This window comes from Pristiophorus japonicus, chromosome 5 (assembly GCF_044704955.1).
Source record: "Pristiophorus japonicus isolate sPriJap1 chromosome 5, sPriJap1.hap1, whole genome shotgun sequence".
Lineage (NCBI taxonomy): Eukaryota > Metazoa > Chordata > Chondrichthyes > Pristiophoridae > Pristiophorus > Pristiophorus japonicus.
This window is the reverse complement of record NC_091981.1, coordinates 74,800,279-74,821,517: the sequence shown is the minus strand read 5'-3', so window position 1 is coordinate 74,821,517 and position 21,239 is coordinate 74,800,279. Positions and strand designations below refer to the sequence as shown.

Here is a 21,239-nt window from a genome sequence, read left to right as displayed (position 1 = left end):
TCGTACATCAACCTGGCTGCAGGCTTCCTGCACATACATGCCAACTGACCGCTGACGTTGCAGTTTCTGCAGGTATATTGCTGATACCTGCAAGCTCTGGCTGGGTGTTTGCCTCCACACCTCCAGCATGAGCTGGAGGCCCCGTTGTTGGAAACAAAAGGTCCATCACCAGTCGATCGTCTCTGACTGTCTCTGTAACTGTCCTTAAGCGCACCATTAACAGGTGTTGATGGCCCCATTACTGGCCGCGTTGTCCATTGCGATGGCATGAATCGCCGTTCAGCTAGCCATTGTCTCTGTTGAATTCCCCCTTTGGGTTCGACTACATGCTGGGGCATGTCCGATTGCCCTTGTCTGCCGAGAGAACTGTGTGCCGCATTAACAATGTTGACTCCCTGGTCATTTGCCGCATTTGAGCCAAGATTTTTGTCATGCATCATTCTGGTCTCTTCCTCCCCTGAGATAAATGTCTGGGCTATCAGAGCCGTCGCTTCCAAGGTCAAGTTTTTGGTCTCAATCAGTTTCCTGAAAACCCCAGTGTGCCCGATGCCCTCAATGAAAAAGTCTCGCAGCATCTCCGCTCTGCATGCATCTGGGAACTTACATCGGCTCGCCAGTCGCCGGAGGTCTGCCACAAAGTCAGGAACGTTTTGTCCTTCTCACCACCGGTGCGTGTAAAACCGGTGTCTCACCATGTGCATGCTGCTCGCCGCTTTAAGGTGTTCCCCGATCAACTTACTGAGCTCTTCGAACGTCTTGTCCACCAGCTTTTCTGGCGCTAGAAGCTCCTTCATCAGGGAGTACGTTCTGGATCCTCAAACCATCAGGAGATGAGCCCTGCGTTTGTTGGCCGAATCCTGTCCCAACTATTCCTTAGTGACAAAACTTTGCTGTAGTCTCTCAATAAAGTCGTCCCAATCATCACCAACAAAGCACCTCTCTTCTGTGCTGCTCGTGGCTATGCTCGCGTGGTTTAAATCCCAGTTTCTCGTCACCAATGATATGTCCTTATTGTACAGTATGAATGCACATGAGGCCCATACTTGAGAGAAGATCACTCTGTGACCAGTTACTTTTATTACCAAGACCTCAAGTGATGAAGGTGGGTGGAGCATCCCCTTTTATACCTGAAAGTCCAGGTTAGGACTGTCTCCCACAAGTTCACCCCCTTGTGGTCAATGTTCTCAAGGTGTACAACTTAGGTCAGCTTATACATGGGTTGCAATGATAGTTGAATACATGACAAGATCCAAGGAAGAGGCCTATAAATTAGCCAGAAAAAGCAGCAAACCTGAGAACTGGGAGCAATTTAGAATTCAGCAGAGGAGGACCAAGGGTCTAATTAGGAGGGGAAAAATAGAGTATGAGAGGAAGCTTGCTGGGAACACAAAAACTGACTGCAAAAGCTTCTATAGATATGTGAAGAGAAAAAGATTAGTGAAGACAAACGTAGGTCCCTTACAGTCAGATTCAGGTGAATTTATAATGGGGAACAAAGAAATGGCAGACCAGTTGAACAAATACTTTGGTTCTGTCTTCACGAAGGAAGACACAAATAATCTTCTGGAAATACTAGGGGACCGAGGGTCTAGTGAGAAGGAGGAACTGAAGGAAATCCTTATTAGCCGTGAAATTGTGTTAGAAAAATTGATGGGATTGAAGGCCGATAAATCCCCAGGACCTGATGGTCTGCATCCCAGAGTATTTAAGGAAGTGGCCCTAGAAATAGTGGATGCATTGGTGATCATTTTCCAACAGTCTATAGACTCTGGATCAGTTGTTTTGGACTGGAGGATAACTAACGTAACCCCACTTTTTAAAAATGGAGGGAGAGAGAAAACAGGTAATTATAGACCGGTTAGCCTGACATCAGTAGTGGGGAAAATGTTGGAATCAATTATTAAAGATGAAATTGCAGTGCCTTTGGAAAGCAGTGACTGGATCGGTCCAAGTCAGCATGGATTTATGAAAGGGAAATCATGCTTGACAATTCTTCTAGAATTTTTTGAGGATGTAACTAGTAGAGTGGACAAGGGAGAACCAGTGGATGTGGTGTATTTGGACTTTCAAAAGGTTTTTGACAAGCTCCCACACAAGAGATTTGTGTGCAAAATTAAAGCACATGGTATTGGGGTAATGTACTGACGTGGATAGAGAACTGGTTGGCAGACAGGAAGCAGAGAGTCGAGATAAACGGGTCCTTTTCAGAATGGCAGGCAGTGACTAGTGGGGTGCCGCAGGGCTCAGTGCTGGGACCCCAGCTATTTACAATATACATTAATGATTTAGATGAAGGAATTGAGTGCAATATCTCCAAGTTTGCGGATGACACTAAGCTGGGTGGCGATGTGAGTTGTGAGGAGGATGCTAAAAGGCTGCAGGGTGACTTGGACAAGTTAGGTGAGTGGGCAAATGCATGGCACATGCAGTTTAAAGTGGATTAATGTGAGGTTATCCACTTTGGTGGCAAAAACACGAAGGCAGAATATTATCTCAATGGCGGCAGATTAGGAAAAGGGGAGGTGCAATGAGACCTGGGTGTCATGGTACATCAGTCATTGAAAGTTGGCATGCAGGTGCAGCAGGCGGTGAAGAAGGTAAATGGTATGCTGGCCTTCATAGCTAGGGGATTTGAGTACAGGAGCAGGGAGGTCTTACTGCAGTTGGTGAGGCCTCACCTGGAATATTGTGTTCAGTTTTGGTCTCCTAATCTGAGGAAGGACGTTCTTGCTATTGAGGGAGTGCAGTGAAGGTTCACCAGACTGCATCCCGGCTAGCTCAGTCAGTATAGCATGAGACTCTTAATGTCAGCGTCGTGGGTTCGAGCGAAACGTTGGGCGAATTGTTTGAAAGCAGGAAAGGGGTACTGAGGTGAATGATCAGCCATGATCTTATCAAATGGTGGTGCAAGCTCGAAGGGCCGAATGGCCTACTCCTGCACCTATTTTCTATGTTTCTATGGCAGGACTGACATTTGAAGAGAGACTGGATAAACTGGGCCTGTATTCACTGGAGTTTAGAAGAATGAAAGGGGATCTCATTGAAACATATAAAATTCTGACGGGACTGGACAGGTTGGATGCTGGAAGAATGTTCCCAATGTTGGGGAAATCCAGAACCAGGGGACACAGTCTTAGGATAAGGGGTAAGCCATTTAGGACTGAGATGAGGAGAAACTTCTTCACTCAGAGAGTTATTAACCTGTGGAATTCCCTACTGCAGAGAGTTGTTGATGCCAGTTCATTGGATATATTCAAGAGGGAGTTAGATATGGTCCTTACGGCTAAAGGGATCAAGGGGTATGGAGAGAAAGCAGGAAAGGGGTACTGAGGGTGAATGATCAGCCATGATTTTATTGAATGGTGGTGCAGGCTCGAATGGCCGAATGACCTCCTCCTGAACCTATTTTCTATATTTCTATGTTTCTATGATCCAATCCTTTATTGCTACCCCACCTCCTTTACCTTTCTGTCTGTCCTTCCAAATTGCCAAATACCCCTGAATATTTAGTTCCCAGTCCTGGTCACCTTGCAACCACGTCTCTGTAATGGCTATCAGATCATACCCATTTGCATCTATTTGTGCCATCAACTCATCTATTTTGTTACGAATTCTACGTGCATTTAGACAAAGAGCTTTTAAATTTATTTTTTTACCCTTTTTTCCTGCTTGTTTCCTCTGTTCTTCAAACTCACTTTCTACAATTTTGCTTTCTATTTCCAGCTTTACTTCCCTCCCTACTGAATCTATTATCAGGTTCCCACCCATCTGCCAAGCTAGTTTAAACTCTCCCCAACAGCACTAGCAACCACCCCCCGCGAGGATATTGGCCCCGGCTTTGCTGGCTTGTACAGGTCCCACCTACCCCAGAAGTGGTCCCAATGCCTTAGGAATCTAAAGCCCTCCCTCCTGCACCATCTCTCCAGCCACGCATTCATCTGCTCTATCCTCCTATTTCTGTACTCACTAGCCCGTGGCACCGGGAGTAATCCGAAGATAACTACCTTTGAGGTCCTGCTTTTTAATCTCTCTCCTAGCTCCCTAAACTCTGCCTGCAGGACCTCATCCCTCTTTCTACCTATGTCATTGGTCCCGATATAGACCACGACCTCTGGCTGTTCACCCTCCCCCCCCAGAATGCCCTGCAGCCGCTCGGTGACATCCTTGACCCTGGCACCAAGGAGGCAACATACCATCCTGGAGTCACGTCTGTGGCCGCAGAAACACCTGTCTGCTCTTCGATTCTACTTGCTCTCCCCCTGTGCAGCTGAGCCACCCTTGGTGCCCTGGTCTTGGCTCTGGCTGCACTCCCCAGTGGCACCGTCGCCCCCATCGGTACTCGGAAGAGAATATTGGTTGGAGAGCGAGATGGACTCAGGGGACTCCTGCACTACTTGCCTAGTCCTCCTCTTCTGTCCGGCGGTCACCCATTCCCTCTTTGCCTGCACACCCTTAAGCTGCGGGGTGACCAGCTCTAGAAATGTGCTATCCACGTCGCTCTCAGTCTCGCGGATGCACCTCAGTGACTCCAGCCGCCGCTCAAGCTCCAAAACGCGGAGCTCGAGTTGGTGCACCTGGTGACACCTCCTGCACTTGTGATCGTCCCGGCTGCGTGAAGCATGCAGGACTTCCCACATGCCAGAAGATGTGCAATCCATGGGACTGAGCTGCCCTGCCATCCCTCTAGTTAGACTCGGAACTACTAAGCAAAAATAAACTCTAAACCATAGCAAAACACACCCAGCATCCACTCAGCAATCAGCTGATTTAACTAACCTTTACTTAAAGACTAAGTACTAACTTAACAGAGAAAAAAAATACTCACCAATCAGCTACTTCCCTTGTGCCGACGTCACTTTTAAACTCTGACGTCCCTTTCGAGCCTGTTTAGCCTTGCCTTTTAAGTCTCCGCCTCCGCCTCAGCTCCCGCTGCTGCTCTCACGCATGTCCGCTGCCTCTGTGTTTGACAAATCTGTTAGAGGATTTTGAAGATGTAACGAGTAGGATGGATAAGGGGGAACCAGTGGATGTCATGTATTTGGAATTTCAAAAAGCATTCGATAAAGAGCCACACATAAGAATATAAGAACATAAGAAATAGGAGCAGGAGTAGGCCATTTGGACCCTGGAACCTGCTCCACCATTCATTGAGATCATGGCTGATCTTCGACCTCAATTCCATTTGCCTGTACTATCCCCATATCCCTCAAATCCAAAAATCTATCAATCTCTGTCTTGAATATGCTCAACGACTAAGCTTCTACAGCCCTGTGGGGGAGAGAATTCCAAAGATTGACAACCCTCTGAGTAAAGAAATTTCTTCTCATCTCAGTCCTAAATGGCCGACTCCTTATTCTGAAACTGTGACCCCTGGCTCTATACTCCACAGCCAGGGGAAACATCCTCCCTGCATCTACACTGTCAAGCCCTGTAAGAATTTTGTATGTTTCAATGAGATCACCTCTCATTCTTCTAAACGCTAGAGAATATAGGCCTAGTCTACTCAATCTCTCCTCATAGGACAATCCCCCCATCTAAGGAATCAGTCTGGTGAACCTTTGTTGCACTCCCTCTACGGCTTGTATATAGTTCCTTAGGTAAGGAGACCAAAACTGTACATAATACTCCAGGTGCGGTCAAACCAGGGCCCTATATGGTTGCAGTAAGGCGTCTTGGGGCCAAAATTCAGCCTCTCGATAAGGCCTGTTACCGTCGGAAAGTGGTGGCCACGCAGTGGTGTAGAATGGTTGCCAATTTTTCATCGAATGGCTGGCGCTCACGAAATTCACCTCGGTGGTATTTCTGGTGGTCTGCACTTCTGCCCAGCTGCTGCCGAACCCGCCTAAGTGCATTATCAAAGCGCGCACCACCATTCTATTGCACCAAAGCAAAATTTACCTGGAAAAATCTTTGGTCTGCCGCTCAGTGCCACCGACAGCTTTTTCTGCAAAATGGCGGAGAGGCCACCATTAAAGGGGAGGGCGCATTGCCGTGGTCACCATCTTTTTTTTTTGTCAGCCGACGCGAGGTCGGTCCGACAATTATGCCCCCGGGTTCGGCTGGGCCGCCAACAGGCAGCCTGGTACCCACCTCTTAGGTGCCAGGCCGCTGGCCCGGCCAAAACCCTCCCTGGTGGCTCAGTGGAACAAACTAAACTAACCGCAGAGCTCGCAGTCGCCCTCCCCTTTAGGTGAAGAGGAGAGACGTTGTCACACGCACAGCGTGATGACGTCATCAGCGATACGCTGATGACTGACAGCGGCGGACATTGCGCCACCCCCACTTCCATTCCCAGTTTGACAAACACTCATCTCCCACCTCCACTTCCGCCCCCATTATGACTGACTTCATAATCAATGAGAAGAGATTGAGTGGACTAGGCTTATATTCCCTAGAGTTTAGAAGAATAAGAGGTGATCTAATTGAAACATATAAAATTCTTAAGGGGTTTGACAGGGTTAATGCTGAGAAAATGTTTCCCCTGACTGGAGAATCTAGAACACGGGGTCACAGTCTCAGAATAAGTGGTCGGCCACTTAGGACTGAGATGAGGAGAAATTTCTTCACACAAAGGGTTTTGAATCTTTGGAATTCTCTACCCCAGAATACTGTGGATGTTCAGTCGTTAAGTATATTCAAGAGAGAGGTCGATGATTTTTTTGGGAACTAAGGTCATTAAGGGGTATGAGGATAATGCAGGAAGGTGGACTTGAGATCCTGATCTTGTTGAATGGCGGAGCAGGCTCAAAAGGCCAAATGTTCTTACGTTCTTATCCCCAGTGCCCTGGCCATTATTTATCCCGCAAACAACACAAGTCATGGGGTATGATAGCATAGTGGTTATGTTACTGAACTCGTAATCCAGAGTGAGACATGAGTTCAAATCCCACCATGGCAGTTGGAGAATTTAAAAATTCAGTTAATTGAATACATTTTTAAAGATCTTGTATCTGTAATGGTGACCATGAAACCGGATTATCGTAAAAACCCAACTGGTTCTTTAATGTCCTTTAGAGAAGGTAGTCTGGCCTATATGTGACGACAGACCCACAGGAATGTGTTTGACACTTAATTGTCCATTGAAATAGTGGCTCACCACCACTTTCTCAAGGGCAATTAGGGATGGGTAATAAATATTGGCCTTGTCAGCGACGCCCACATCCCATGAATTAATTTTAAAAAATATCACATTGCTAGCAATGGGAGCTTACTGTGTGTAAATTTGCTGCCGTGTTTCCTACAGTGATACCACTTCATTGGCTGTAAAGCTTTGGATTGTCCTGAGGTCATGAAAGTCACTATATAAATCTTTATTTTTTTCCTTTTATTTCCTCTGGGTCAATAACCAGAAGTCATTGATTTAAAATCATTGGTCAAAGATCTAGAGGGGAGAGGCAGAGAATTTTTTTCACTCAGAAAGTTGTTGGGATTTGGAACGCTTTACCTGAAAAGTTGGTGGAATCTGATTACATAAATAATTTTAAAAGTGAGTTGGACAGGTAGTTGAGGATGAGATGCTTACAGGGTTACAGACAAAAAGCAGGGGTGTGGTACTAAGCACAACTGCTCTTTCACAGAGACAGCACAGGCAAGACGGGCCAAATGCCCTCCTTCTGTGCTGTAAGTTTCTATGATTTCTATGATTCTATGAAGACCACAAAACTATTTCTTTATTGACAAAAATATTCATGGCTGAACATAGTTATTCTGATCCAGTCCATGGATAGATATGAACTTTGCAGAAATAAATGGATTTCAGTTTGGCTTTGTTTTCTTGGAATTTCTGAAAACTGTAGCTTTGACAATGAGCTGAAAAGAATTAATTTTAATAGTTATCGATTGATCAGACGGCTGTACGTCAATAAACTTGAAGGACTACCGTGTATATTCAGATACAGTAAACTATGAAAGTTCCCAAGTTATGAATTAATTACTTGCCAAAATTCTTAAATTGTCCATAATTAATTTAGGTGTTTATGGGAAAAGCCAGATTCTAATACGGAAGTGATTTATTCTGAATGGCATTTTTAACATATGTAAAGGAAGTGAGAATGTCTGCACAGAAAGTGATAATCAAGCATTGAATTGGCTGATTATCTTATGTTCAGCTGAATAAAGTCAGCTTAGTAAATTGGCTAAGTTTCCATGGCTATTTAAAACGGTGCAATATCACCACATGCATTGATCTCACAGTGGCACAAAGCCAAAAAGGATGGAGTAATTACTGAGAAAAGGAAAGAGCAGATAAGGGCTCTGCCAATTATGTTGTGGGAACACCATCTCCTTCAAGTTTCCCTCTAAATCTGTCCTCTTCAGCAAAGCTAGGATGTGAGCTTGTTCTTCGCTGAGCTCTTTCCTAGGCTATCCTATCCACTTGCACTTTCTCCTGATCTCCTGTGCAGACAACTTTAACTCATTATCTACACCTCGTGGTGTGGAACTTCCTGTGCCAGCATTTGGAAGGATGGAGCGAATGATGGTGCATCTTTGAAGGGTTCTTCCTCACACTGTGCCTGAGATGATTGATGAACCTCGAAAAAGGGAAGGACAATAAACTTGAAGGACTATCGTGTATATTCAAATATAGTAAAGTATGAAAGTTCCCAAGTTATGAATTAATTACTTGCCAAAATTCTTAAGTTCCATAATTAATTTAGGTGTTTATGGGAAAAGCCAGATTCTAATACGGAAGTGATTTATTCTGAATGGCATTTTTAACACATGTAAAGGAAGTGAGAATGTCTGCACAGAAAGTGGCAAAGATAAGTAGTAGCAACTAAGGGGCAGTGTACTGCATCACCAGTATGTCATGCTGAGTGTTTAAATGAGTTAAGTAGAAAAAGAAAAGGAAAAGAAGATGACCAAGCATCCTGCTGTGTGTGGCCTCCACCCTGGACATCTTCAATACTGCATTCCATCTCTCTGCCAATGACGTTGATGGCGACCTCTTCCATTGGTGTCAGTATCTGCATGGAGGCAAAACCTCCTCCTGCTCTTGTACTCTCCCTTCTGTTGTATTTCAGCTGCTCCTGAAAGAAGAGTGGAAATGGGTTAGTCTGTGCCCTGTTGAAGGATTTTGAAAACATCTGAGACAACTTAGCATATGAAAGCACAATCATAGAATCATAGAATGGTTACAGCATAGAAGGAGGCCATTTGGCCCATCGAGCCCATGCCAGTGAGAGGAAGAAGCAACAAGTGTGACCAAGAGGGGAATATAGTTGTGAGGGCAGTAGCAGTTTTTGAGGATATGAATGCAAGCTAAGAGGAAGTACAATGAAGGGTTTAATTATGATTGGAGGTGAGGAGCAGGGCAGGGAAGAATTGTTTATTGTGGCATTAAAGTAGAATGGTGCATGGCTGTGTAATGAGTGTGAGAGATGTGAAGCTGAATCATCTCTTGGTAGTCCTGGTGAGACCATTACATTTCTTTTTGTTCTGCAGTCAGCTGCTGAGAACACTGCTTGTAGTGTTTACTTGCTCTGCCACTTCTCTCCATGTTGAGAAATTTGTCTGGGTTTCCAGCACCCACTGCTGGGGAAAATGTCTTTGTTTCTGCTGCTGACTTATTTTATGAACACCTCCACCATTGCATCAGAATGTCTGGGGGAGTGGTTGAATTCATGCTGCCTACTGCTCCAGAAAATCACTCCCCACTATTGAAAAGGGCAGCTTTAAATAACAGCCGCCCCATCAGATTTTCCATTCTCCCAGTAGCCTACCCCTAGGGAGCACACTGGCAGCTCACTAATTCCATTTAAGTTAGATCCACCCACAAAAATTAAATGGACCACACACCCTCTCCCCAGACTGCATTGTGCCAGCAGAGAGGACACCCCACTCACTGCCTGCCCGATCTATGCCAGATACGAAAATCAACCTTGTGCTGTTTTAGTTAGATGGATAGACACAGGTTCACAGTGTTGAAAGGTAAACTTAGGATTAATATCAGGATTTTTCCCTTCACATAGAGAGGGATCAATGATGTGAAGTAAACTTCTGGGTAGGGTCGTTGAAGCAATATCCTTTGTGTCACTTAACAGATAGTTAGATATGATGGAAAACTTTAATTTTTTTAGATGCATAAGCCAAATAGTCACCCATAGTTATCTTGATCTTAATTTGAATTTATTGACATGGGTTAGGGGAATTTATCAAGAACAGACAGGTTAAACTTGTGCTTTAGAATTTGAATATTGGATTGTAGAAGCGTGGAGCATATTTAGAAGTAATTTTGATTTAAGATATATAATTTTGGTTTTCAAAGTGGATACATCACAGAGGTAGTTGTGTTCCTATACTATGGTAAGTATGTAATCCTTAGCATTACACTTCCTTGTCTGTTTTGTGGTATGTTTACTGTTGTTCTACCTATTTGTCATTATCAAGAAATGAAGTATAATTCTTGATTGGCTTTCATCCGATCTTTAGAAATTGCCAAGTAGTGTTAGGCAGTCCTCATATCGAGGATGGCCCACTTCCACACCAAAAAGGGATGAGTTCACAGGTGTTTCAATGAGGGACCTGACATTCTAGGTCCTGAACTACATTGAAGGATGCAAGATGCCTGTGCATGAATTCTTTTAACATGGGGTGGCGCTTATACACCAGCCACCACACGGGCTTGACAGAGCTAGGTCTTGATCCAGTGGCAAGGGTTAACCAAGACGACTGGAGACCAAGCTCTGCTGCATGAACCTAGTGCGCACACATGCTCCTACTATCCACAGATCGCAGTGTGGGCTGGCCCGTGCTGCCTTTGGGCCCACGCCTCTTCTGGGCCCCGACCCCTCGCCTCTCCTGGGCCCCGATCACGACATTCCTGGGCCCCGATCTCTCACTGCTCCTCCGCCCCGATCAAAAATGGAGCAGTCAGAAACAGGACATCAATTAGTCTCCTCATATCTTGGAGACATCAAATATCAACACACTGTTATTTGAAATATAAAAATATTAAACTCCAGCCTAGTTGAAGGGTTATTAACATCAGCAGAAACAAACACCAATGAACAGAATGAACACGATTCAGTAGGGATGTGAATAACAGCAGCAATAACAGCAGAATCCAACCCCTGCAGTCACTTGTGAACTCGCTGGTGTCTCAGCAGGGTGAATGACTGCCAAATAAATCTACATGTTGACTGGGTCAAATCCACTGTGTTGCCTATAGCATGTGCAATCTTGCTTTGTAGATCATAAATGTGACATCTAAAATGCTAATTTAAATCATACTTAAATGTACCATTATTGGCCCAGAACAGCCATAACAGTCTAGAGAAAAACACAAGGGGGCTGAAATTCAGGGTCTCAAAGAGACCCGTTAATGCCCGTTTGCAGCGGCCATTCTAAAAATTGAATGGCTGCCACTTTGGGGTCAACAGGCCGACCCGACCTAAAATCAGGTCTGCGATTTTTTTGGCAGGGACCCCATTCCTCTCAAGTAGTTGCACTGCCAATTTAAAGCAATAAAAAAATACTAGCGATTTTCAGCTCCATCCGTCAATCTTCCGCTGTGCAGTACCCCCGGCAGGTTTTTCGAACTGTGTGCGACCTGGCAGCGTCGCCGGCCTTGAGTGCCCACTGCTGCGGCCGCAATGGATACATTTTTGCCAGCCGACTTGCTGATCGGCTGGCAAAATACTGCCCCCCCGGGTTCGACTGGGTCGCCAACAGGCAGCCTGGCATCCTCTCTTGGGTGCCAGACCGCTGGCCCGGCCGAAACCATCCTGGTGGCCCAGTGGCCAAAGTTAAAAAATGATAGATTCTCTCTCCTTTAACGGAGGGGAGAGAACGTGGTGATGCCCATGCACTGTGACGTCACCACGACTCAACTGTGGATTGACTGCTTTGAAAAAAATTTCAGAGTCCTGAAAATGGATCTACTTACCGTACCAGGAGTTCCAGCGGTAAGTACCACTCCAAAACTCATAGGTGCACCAGCTTTCTGGTTCACCTGAATTTTGACCCTGAGGCCTTTATAAAATATTTTTTTAAAACATACTTGTTTTAATAGCCAGAAACTTATTTTTGCTCACAATTTAATCACAGTATAATGCCATCACATCTCTAGGCTAGAGTTTAGATAATCTTGTGAAAGGTGCAATTAGAAAATACAAGTGTGAATTAACATTAATGTGAATTAACATTAACATTAATTTCTGTGAAGGTCACTTAATTTCAATACTTAACATATATTTTAGTTACTACAGAGTTGGTTGTGTAGCTATAGTACAGTAGATAAGTAACTGTTGAAATCCTCTGCTTCCGCAGGCGCCAAGAGCCTTCATTTGTTTGTAACATGTGCCAAGGTGAAGGTTTTGCCTGCAGTGTTGAATGTTATTTGGCCTTGTTAGCAAATTGATCTTTTACATTTTGAAAGCTGCAGTGCCCCACAATGTGAAAATGCAATTTGAATGTACTCGCACTTCATTTAGCCAGAAATCCCAGACAGCGAGTCTGTGTTCACAGACAGCTTCAGCATCCAGTAAATGAAGTTACGTTTTCAATTTAAAATAGATTCTGTAGTGTATTAAAGTATGCTTTTTGGCAGAAAGAATTTACTTCATGAAAAGATTATCCATGCGAACTTTTGAATTGTATTGTAAACTTTAAAGGAACATTCCTTCATCAATGAGTTTGCCAGACACTAAAATTGGTGTTAAAACAATTTGGCAGCAGTCTCAAACATAATTTAATGTGTTGATATTTATTGTGGAAACTACTAAGTTTGTTTGTTTTTTAAATGCATAAATAGGGGAATGGGTTGTGCAGTATATATTCCATCACTGATGGTACTCAAGTCCAGACTGATGGGATGAAAGTTGTAAGTTCTGAGTTTTGAATTTAAATCAAACCCAGACGGATGGGATGAAAATAACTGCTGGCTCTAAGCTTCCTGCATGAGCAAGATTGAAGCTCATGGGATGAAAGGGGCAGTAGCAGACTGTATACAAAATTGGTTAAGGGATAGAAAACAGAGAGTCATGGTGAATGGCTGTTTTTCGGATTGGAGTGAAGTATACAGTGGAGTTCCCCAATGTTCAGTACTAGGACCACTGCTATATTTGTGTTGGAACTCACCGTGGTCCGATTCTAAGGATCAAGGTGAGACAGTATAAAAAGCACCAATGTTGATGGAATAGATGGCAGGTGAAGTACAGATGGCAGGAGCATTCTGTCAGTGGTGAGAGATTTCTTCCAATGAGATGACACTGGATGGAGTCTTTGCTGGAAACACTTGCAGCCAACAGAATCTATGCTGGAAATGGACTGAGCAACAGCTTTTGCCCGAGGAAAATAATAATCTGTCAGGTGGCAGTTTTTACTGTATATTTGTTGCTGTCGAGTAATCAGCTGGAGCAATGGCCACAGAACTCCCGCCTCAGGTTGACAGACGTGGTTCCCAAGCTGCAAGAATCCTGTGGCCATGCAGGGAAATTTAAAAAGTAAGTGAAAAAAGACTCTTAGGTGCCTGTAAACTTCCTGATAATTACTTCATAGGTCATCTGCTGGTCAGGTCAATTCCGCAATGACAGACACGCCTGGGGGAATGGCGCATGGAACCCGCTGTCAAAACATCCCCACTTGACCCATCAACGATCGCGCCCTTTACCACACTAGAAAATTCCGGCCTTTGATTGTATTTGACTCTATTGACATAATTCTATGATAAGCCATGCAGGAATTGGAACATTTCTCATTAGAGTATTTGGTACATGCCAAAGGTTCTATATCATAATGAAGAGTCACAATTAGTGGTGTTTTCCAATGTGGGATCATGTGGAGACTTTAGTCTGAAAATTTCATTTTGCTATGAAAGTACACACATTTTGTACCTTCTTCCACAATGAATATAAAAGTCCATTATTGAATCCACCCTTTACCAGAATTTGAGGTTATAAATCTTGAGGGCTACAGCTGTAAATCTTGGGTAGAGTCCACGAGCATGTGAATATAATAAGTGTGCTGTAGTTAAGGACTAAGTCAGCTGCACTTTTGGTTTTTTTGAGTGAAAGGACAGACCACATTTGATGGACTGTTTCCACAAACTAGCAGAGGTTCAAGGGAGTGTTTGTTACAGAGTGCATCTTTTGTGAATGCTGCCTGGTACGGTGTCCGTGGTATCAGAGTTTGTAGCTGGGTTTTCCAACAAACCATACTATAAACAGTTCACTATTTCATAAATTCTGCAACCTATTGAATATCCTAATAACATACTGTAACATCTTTAGAACTTTCTCTGTCTTGAGATTTGAATTGGCAGGCTCCGTCTCAACAGTGGGAATCTATCAAAGTATAAGCAAACTTACCGTGGCAACTTTTTGAAGACCAGCACATTTCTCCCTTCCCTCTCCCAGGTCGCAGTTAGATGGCATTCACTCTTTTTGCTACCTTTCCAGGCTGCTCTTACAACATTACAACAGTGACTACATTTCAACAATGTACTTCATTGGCTGTAAAGCACTTTGGAATTTCCTGTGGTTATGAAAAGCACCAGAAAAAATGCTCGTCTTTCCTTTTTCAAGGGGAGATTATGCTTCCACTCTGAAAAGGATTACCCTTTTCTTTATCTCAAGCGGGCTGGTTTACAATGGGGAGTATGTTATACTTCTGTTGTCAGAAGCTTTGGTCAGACTCCATCTGGAGTATTGTGTTCAGTTTTGTGCACCACACCTCAGGAAAGATAAATTGGCCTTGGAGGGGGTGCAGTGCAGATTCACCAGAATGATACTGGAACTTAGAGGATTAAATTATGAGGACATGTTGCTTAAACTTGGCTTGTACTTATTATATGTTAAACTTCAAGATGTAAACTGTTACGTAAATTATTAAAATATATAAGTGGATTTAAAAACCGGAGAGAAATAGCAGACGATGAAAGCAGAAGTTTGCCTCGAGTATAGAAGATTGAGGGCTGATAAGTTCAAGGGGTTTAAAATGTTAAAAGGATTCAATAGCCTAGATATGGAGGAAACTATTTCCTCTGCTGGGGGATCAAACATAAGAGGACCTAAAATTAGAGCTAGGCCATTTAGCAGGGAAATTAGGATGCATTTTTTCATACACAGGTTTAGTAAAAATTATCTGCCCCTGTCTGTGGATGCTGGGTCAATGGGAACTTTCAAGACTGAGATTGACAGATTTTTGTTAGATAAGTGTATCAAAGGATATGGAACTAAGGGGGGAGTTGAGGTACAGATCTGCCATGACCTAATTGAATGGCGGAGCAGGCTCGAGGGACTGCATGGCCTGCTCTTGTTCCTATTTTCCCCAGCAGTTCCTGTAGCAAAACATTCAACGTTGCATCCTGGAAAGATACCGTTTCTCACTTTGGTCTTTTGCTGGACCCATTTCTTCCCTTCAGTATTGCTAGGGTTTTACGGTGACCAGCAGCCCATTAAGATCGTTGAGAGATGATGCACACTTTTGTTTCATGCGACATGGACTGGGAGTGCCACAACTATTATATGAAGGAGGAAAGATAAGGTTTAGAATTTAGTTTTACTCGATAGTTGTGAGTGTAACTAGAGGGATGGCAGGGCAACTCAGTCCCATGGAGTGCACATCCTGTGCAGCCGGGGCGACCACGTGTGCAGGAGATGTCTCCAGCTGCACCAATTCGAGCTCGTGTTTTGGAGCTTGAGCGGCAGCTGGAATCACTGCGGTGCATCCGCGAGACTGAGCAACGTGGCTAGCACGTTTCTAGAGGCGGTCAACCCACAGCTTAAGAGTGTGCAGGCAGAGAGGGAGTGGGTGACCGCCAGACAGAAGAGGAGGAGTAGGCAGGTAGTGCAGGAGTCCACTGAGTCCATCTTGCTCTCCAACCGGTAGTCTATTCCAGAGCCAAGTCCACGGCACCACGGGTAGCTCAGCTGCACAGGGAGGAAGGAAAAAGAATGGAAGAGCTATACTGGTAGGGGATTCAATAGTCAGGGGAGCAGACAGGTGTTTCTGCAGCCGCAGACGTGACTCCAGGATGGTATGTTGCCTCCCTGGTGCCAGGGTGAAAGATGTCACTCAACAGCTGGAGGGCATTCTGGGGGGAGAGGGTGAACAGCCAGAGGTCGTGGTCCCCATCGGTACCAATGACATAGTAGGAAGACGGATGAGGTCATGCAGGTAGAGTTTAGGGAGTTAGGAGAGAGATTAAAAAGCAGGACCTCAAAGGTAGTACCACGAGCTAGTGAGTACCGAAATAGGAGGATAGAGCAGATGAATACATGGCTGGAGAGATGGTGCAGGCTTTAGTTTCCTGAGGCATTGGAACCGCTTCTGGGGGTGGTGCCGGGACCTATATCCTCGCGGGAGGGTGCCGGGACCTATATCCTCGCGGGAGGGTGCCGGGACCTATATCCTCGCGGGAGGGTGGTTTGCTAGTGCTGTTGGGGAAGGTTTAAACTAGCTTGGCAGGGGGATGGGAACTTGAAAATAGATTCAGTATGGAGGGGAATAAAGCTGGAATTAGAAAGCAAAAATAAAGAAAGTGAGTTTGAAGGAGAGAGGAAACAAGCAGGAAAAAAGGGTAAAAAAACAAACTTAAAGGCACTTTGTCTAAATGCACGTAGCATTTGTAACAAGATAGATGAGTTGAAGGCACAAATTGAGACAAATGGGTATGATCTGATAGCCATTACAGAGATGTGGTTGCAAGGTGACCAGATCTGGGAATTAAATATTCAGGGGTACATGACAATCCAGAAGGACAGACAGAAAGGAAAAGGAGATGGGGTAGCTCTATTGATAAAGGAAGGAATCACTGCAATAGTAAAAAATGATTTTGGCTCAAATGATAAGGATGTTGAAACAGTTTGGGTGGAGATAAGGAACAATAAGGTTCTGATGGGTGCAGTGTATAGGCCCCCTAACAGTAGCAAGGAAATAGTGGGGGATTGTAAAAAGGGAACAGCAATAATCATGGGTGATTTTAACCTCTATATTGATTGGACAAATCAAATTGGTCGGGGTAGCCTGAAGAGGAGTTCATAGAGTGCCTAAGGGACGGGTTCCTTGAGCAGTACGTAATGGAACCAACCAGGGGCAGGCTATCTTAGATCTGGTCCTGTGTAATGAGACAGGATTAAAAAACAAAGGATCCCCTCGGAATGAGTGATCATAGCATGATTGAATTTCAAATTCAGATGGAGGGTGAGAAAGTTGGATCTCTAACCAGAGTACTAAGCTTAAATAAAGGAAACTATGAAGGTATGAGGGCAGAGTTGGCTAAAGTGGACTGGGAAAATAGATTAAAGTGTAGGACGGTTGATGAACAGTGGTGTACATTTAAGGAGATATTTCACAACTCTCAAGAAAAATATGTTCCAGTGAGGAGGAAATGGTGTAAGAGAAAAGATAGCCATCCGTGGCTAACTAAAGAAATAAAGGATGGTATCCAGTTAAAAACAAGGGTATGCAAAGTGGCCAAAACTAGTGGGAGGATAGAAGACTGGGAAGCTTTTAAAAGCTAGTAAAGAACGACTAAAAAATGATTAAGAAAGGGAAGATAGACTATGAAAGTAAACTAGCGCAAAATATAAAAACAGATAGCAAGAGTTTCTATAGGTATATAAGTATATAAAAAGGAAATGTTGGTCCCTTAGAGGATGAGGAAGGGGAATTAGTAATGGGGAACATGGAGATGGCAGAAACTCTGAACAAATATTTTGTATCAGTCTTTACGGTGGAGGACACTAACAATATTTCGACAGTGGATAGTCTAGGGCAGTGGTTGTCAACCTTTTTGTGTTCGCGGCACACTTTTGAATATTAGAATTTTTGGCGGCACACTTGAAGGGATTAAAAGGTGAACACAGGTTAAAAAAAAAGCAAGTTTCAGAAAATTTAAAAAACATTTTATTAATCACAATATATGAAGATATACAACATTGTACATGTATGTTATTAATTATTTTTTATTCTGAAAGTAACAATAAAATAATAAACTATAATAATAATTCCTCACATTAATTATAGATTAATTAGTATTTTAATGTGATACTTGAGCCTGACGTTTTTTAGTTATGTCACTAAAATTAGGGCATATAACCGATAAGGCGACTCTCATTTCGTGTTCAAGTTCGCTAAGTTTTTCCCGTTTTTTGCATTTGATTTGAGTTGAGAATCCTAATTCGCAGATATATGATGTTGAAAACTGCATCAGAATTATCAAGGCTTTTTTTTGATATTGCAGGATATTCTCCTTTAATAGAAATCCAGAACGCATCAAGAGACATATGTCAATTCTTCTTCTTCTTGCAATGTAAATTCAAAATCTGAAGTACTAATTGGAGAAAATGGATTTCTTACCCAATCATACTTCTCTACATCTAAGATGGAAAATATTTTTTGATGTTGTCTTCCAGTGATGCCAAATGCTCTATCACGATAGGAGCAACCTTTTTAATACTGTGATTTGGTATCAAAGGGAACATTTCAAGAATTTTTTCTGTTCCTCTCTTTTTCCAGATAGAATTTTTTTTCCTGAAAAGCTAATAGCTTGTCTGTAGAGGTGAGAATGTTTTCATTTCGCCCTTGCATACTGGTAGTAACGCTGTTAAGACAATTAAATATACCTGCCAAATATGCTAACTTAGCACACCACGTTCCACTCTTAAGGTATTTGCAAAAGGTATCGTTTCCTTATCTTTCAAAAAATACTGACAATTTTTCTTTAAGTTCAAACACATGACATAAGATTTTTCCCCTTGAAAGCCATCTTTATTAAAGGTCTTGATTTTATATAATTTACAATATTAACAACTTGATCTAACACAGATTTTAATTCTAGCAGTAATGTCTTTGCAACAAGTGCTTCTCTATGCAAAAAGCAATGGGTGAATAATATATTTGGATGATATTTTTTTGACACATCCCACCATAGATGGAGCACCGTCCGTGCAGATTCCAACACCGAGTCCCATGAAATTTTCAAGTCTTCTAAATATGAATTCAATGAATCAAATATGTCTTGACCTCTAGTATTTTCTGGAAGTTCTCTACAGCACAGAAATTGGTTCAATATCACGTTTTCATGAATGAAGCGAACAAATGCTAATAATTGTGCTTTACCACTAATGTCGGTGGACTCGTCGATTTACAAAGCAAAATTTGAGTTTGTAAGTTTCTCGGCTACATTTTCTTCAATGTTAGATGACATATCATTTATCCTTCTCCGAATTTTTGGAATTTTTGAAATTTTTTCTTCTGCTTCATCACCAGGCATTATTTTGACAATTTTATGACATGCCGGCAAAATAAGTGACTCAACTATAGTATGAGGCTTCATTCTCTGCGCTATTAATTCAGCACCTTCATAACAAGCAATTTAACCTTATCTGAAACCTTAACATTGTTTTCAAAATATTTCACTTGTTTTGATTGCGTTGCCATCAATCTCCTAAAATAACTCTAATCTCTTGTTGCAAGATGTGCATGTTTCATAGTAAAATGACGTTTCAATTTACTGGGAACCATTGCACTGTTCGACAGTTTTTCGCCGCGCACAACATACAGTGGAATGGGGCATTCTTCTTCTCCTGTCCATGAAAAACCAAACCTCAAATAATCCTCCATATATTGACGATGAATTTTGGATATTTTAGGATTTGTTTCGGCACCGCTTGTACTGGCGTTGGTTGCAGGCCTACTAGTGCCACTTGTAGTGGCACTGTCATTGATATCTCCTTGCTCATTTTTACATTATGATGAATTTGTCCATTGGGGGGGACAAACTTTATTCATCTGAGTGATCCAAACTCCAGACAGACATGAACTGAGTCTTCCAATTTCCAAACTCCAAAGAGTCCAGACAGAAACGAACCTAGAGTTGAACAGAAAGTTTTGATTTTGACTAGGGTCAAAATATGCTAAAAGCCAACTCTCAAAAATCAAAGAAACCGCTAGGGCGGCTAGGCCAGGTCAAATTGGATGCCGCATACATCAAAGGAGCCGCTAATTGGCGCTATATCAGGTCAAAGCGTCAAAGATGCCGCCAGTCCCAGCCACACATCAAGCTACAGATTAATAAACAAAAATAACAAAATATAAATAAGAATGTGGTTAAATGTAATTAAATAGTTTTTGACATTTTATTATAAAAACTGCACTTTTTACTGCATATGTGTTAGACTCATCTTTCATCCAAATTAATAATCAAATTTTAAGCTTTTCACATGAACAATTTAATACTATTATTTTGGATTCGGGGTGACCATGGTCCAAGTGCCCCCCCTGGCCACGCCCTTGCTACAGACGCACATACACACACAAACGTAAATATACTTACACTCGCTTATGCACACACACACACACACACACACACACACAGTCTCACTTCTCTATCAGTAATGGGAGGGAGTAAGGGAGTGGGGTGGGGGGGTGTCGAGTATTCAAAGGAAACAAATTTTGCCACAGGATTTTGTTCTGAGTATGGACATTTACTGTGTTGTCTCTTGTCATTATTACTTCTACAGCTCTAGAACATAGTTTTTTGTTAATAGTAGAGATAAATAGATAGTTATTTGTCAATATTGGCACTGTTTATTACAGCAGTGGCATTATACATATAGGTAGATGACATGTGTGGCTGTCTGTCTCTCTCCCTTCCGCTTCTGCTTCAGAGTTAAATGTTTTGTGTTTCATTGTGAAATCAGCTAAAGTCCACCATTCTTTTACACAATTTGGCGGCACACCTGTGAAGGGCTCATGGCACACAAATGTGTTGAGAACCACTGGTCTAGGGGCTATGGGGGCGGAGGGGGGGGGGGAGGAACTTAACACAATCACAATCACTAAGGAAGTGGTACTCAGTAAGATAATGGGACAAAAGGCAGAAAAATCCCCTGGACCTGATGGCTTGCATCCTAGGATCTTAAGAGAAGTAGTGAAAGGGATTTTGGATGCATTGGTTGTAATTTACCAAAATTCCCTGGATTCTGGGGAGGTCCCAGTAGATTGGAAAACTGCAAATGTAACTCCCCTATTTAAAAAAGGAGGCAGACATAAAGCAGGAAACTATAGACCAGTTAGCCTGACATCTGTGGTTGGGAAAACGTTGGAGTCCATTATTCATCATCATAGGCAGTCCCTCAAAGCGAGGATGACTTGCTTCTACGCCAAAAAGGGATAAGTTCACAGGTGTTTCAATGAAGGACCTAATAGTCCAGATCCTGAACTACATCGTGAAGGGGGGAAGATGCCTGTACTTGGATTTTTTTAACGCGTGATGGCCGTTGCACACCAGC

At 43.0% G+C, this 21,239-nt stretch overlaps 1 protein-coding gene across 3 annotated transcripts in view; it reads left to right on the top strand.

The window, feature by feature from the left end:
- The window catches only part of fbxl7 (F-box and leucine-rich repeat protein 7), a 772,156-nt gene that overhangs the window by 526,138 nt on the left and 224,779 nt on the right, over positions 1 to 21,239 (top strand). Inside the window, exon 1 of one of the 3 annotated variants that reach the window (XM_070879883.1) lies at positions 12,271 to 12,484. The exons of the other annotated variants lie outside the window; for them this stretch is intronic. Coding sequence (XP_070735984.1) covers positions 12,334 to 12,484 — 151 coding nt within the window. The 5' untranslated portion in view covers positions 12,271 to 12,333. Of the gene's footprint in view, positions 1 to 12,270; positions 12,485 to 21,239 lie in introns of those variants that run through there. 3 annotated transcript variants of the gene reach the window in all.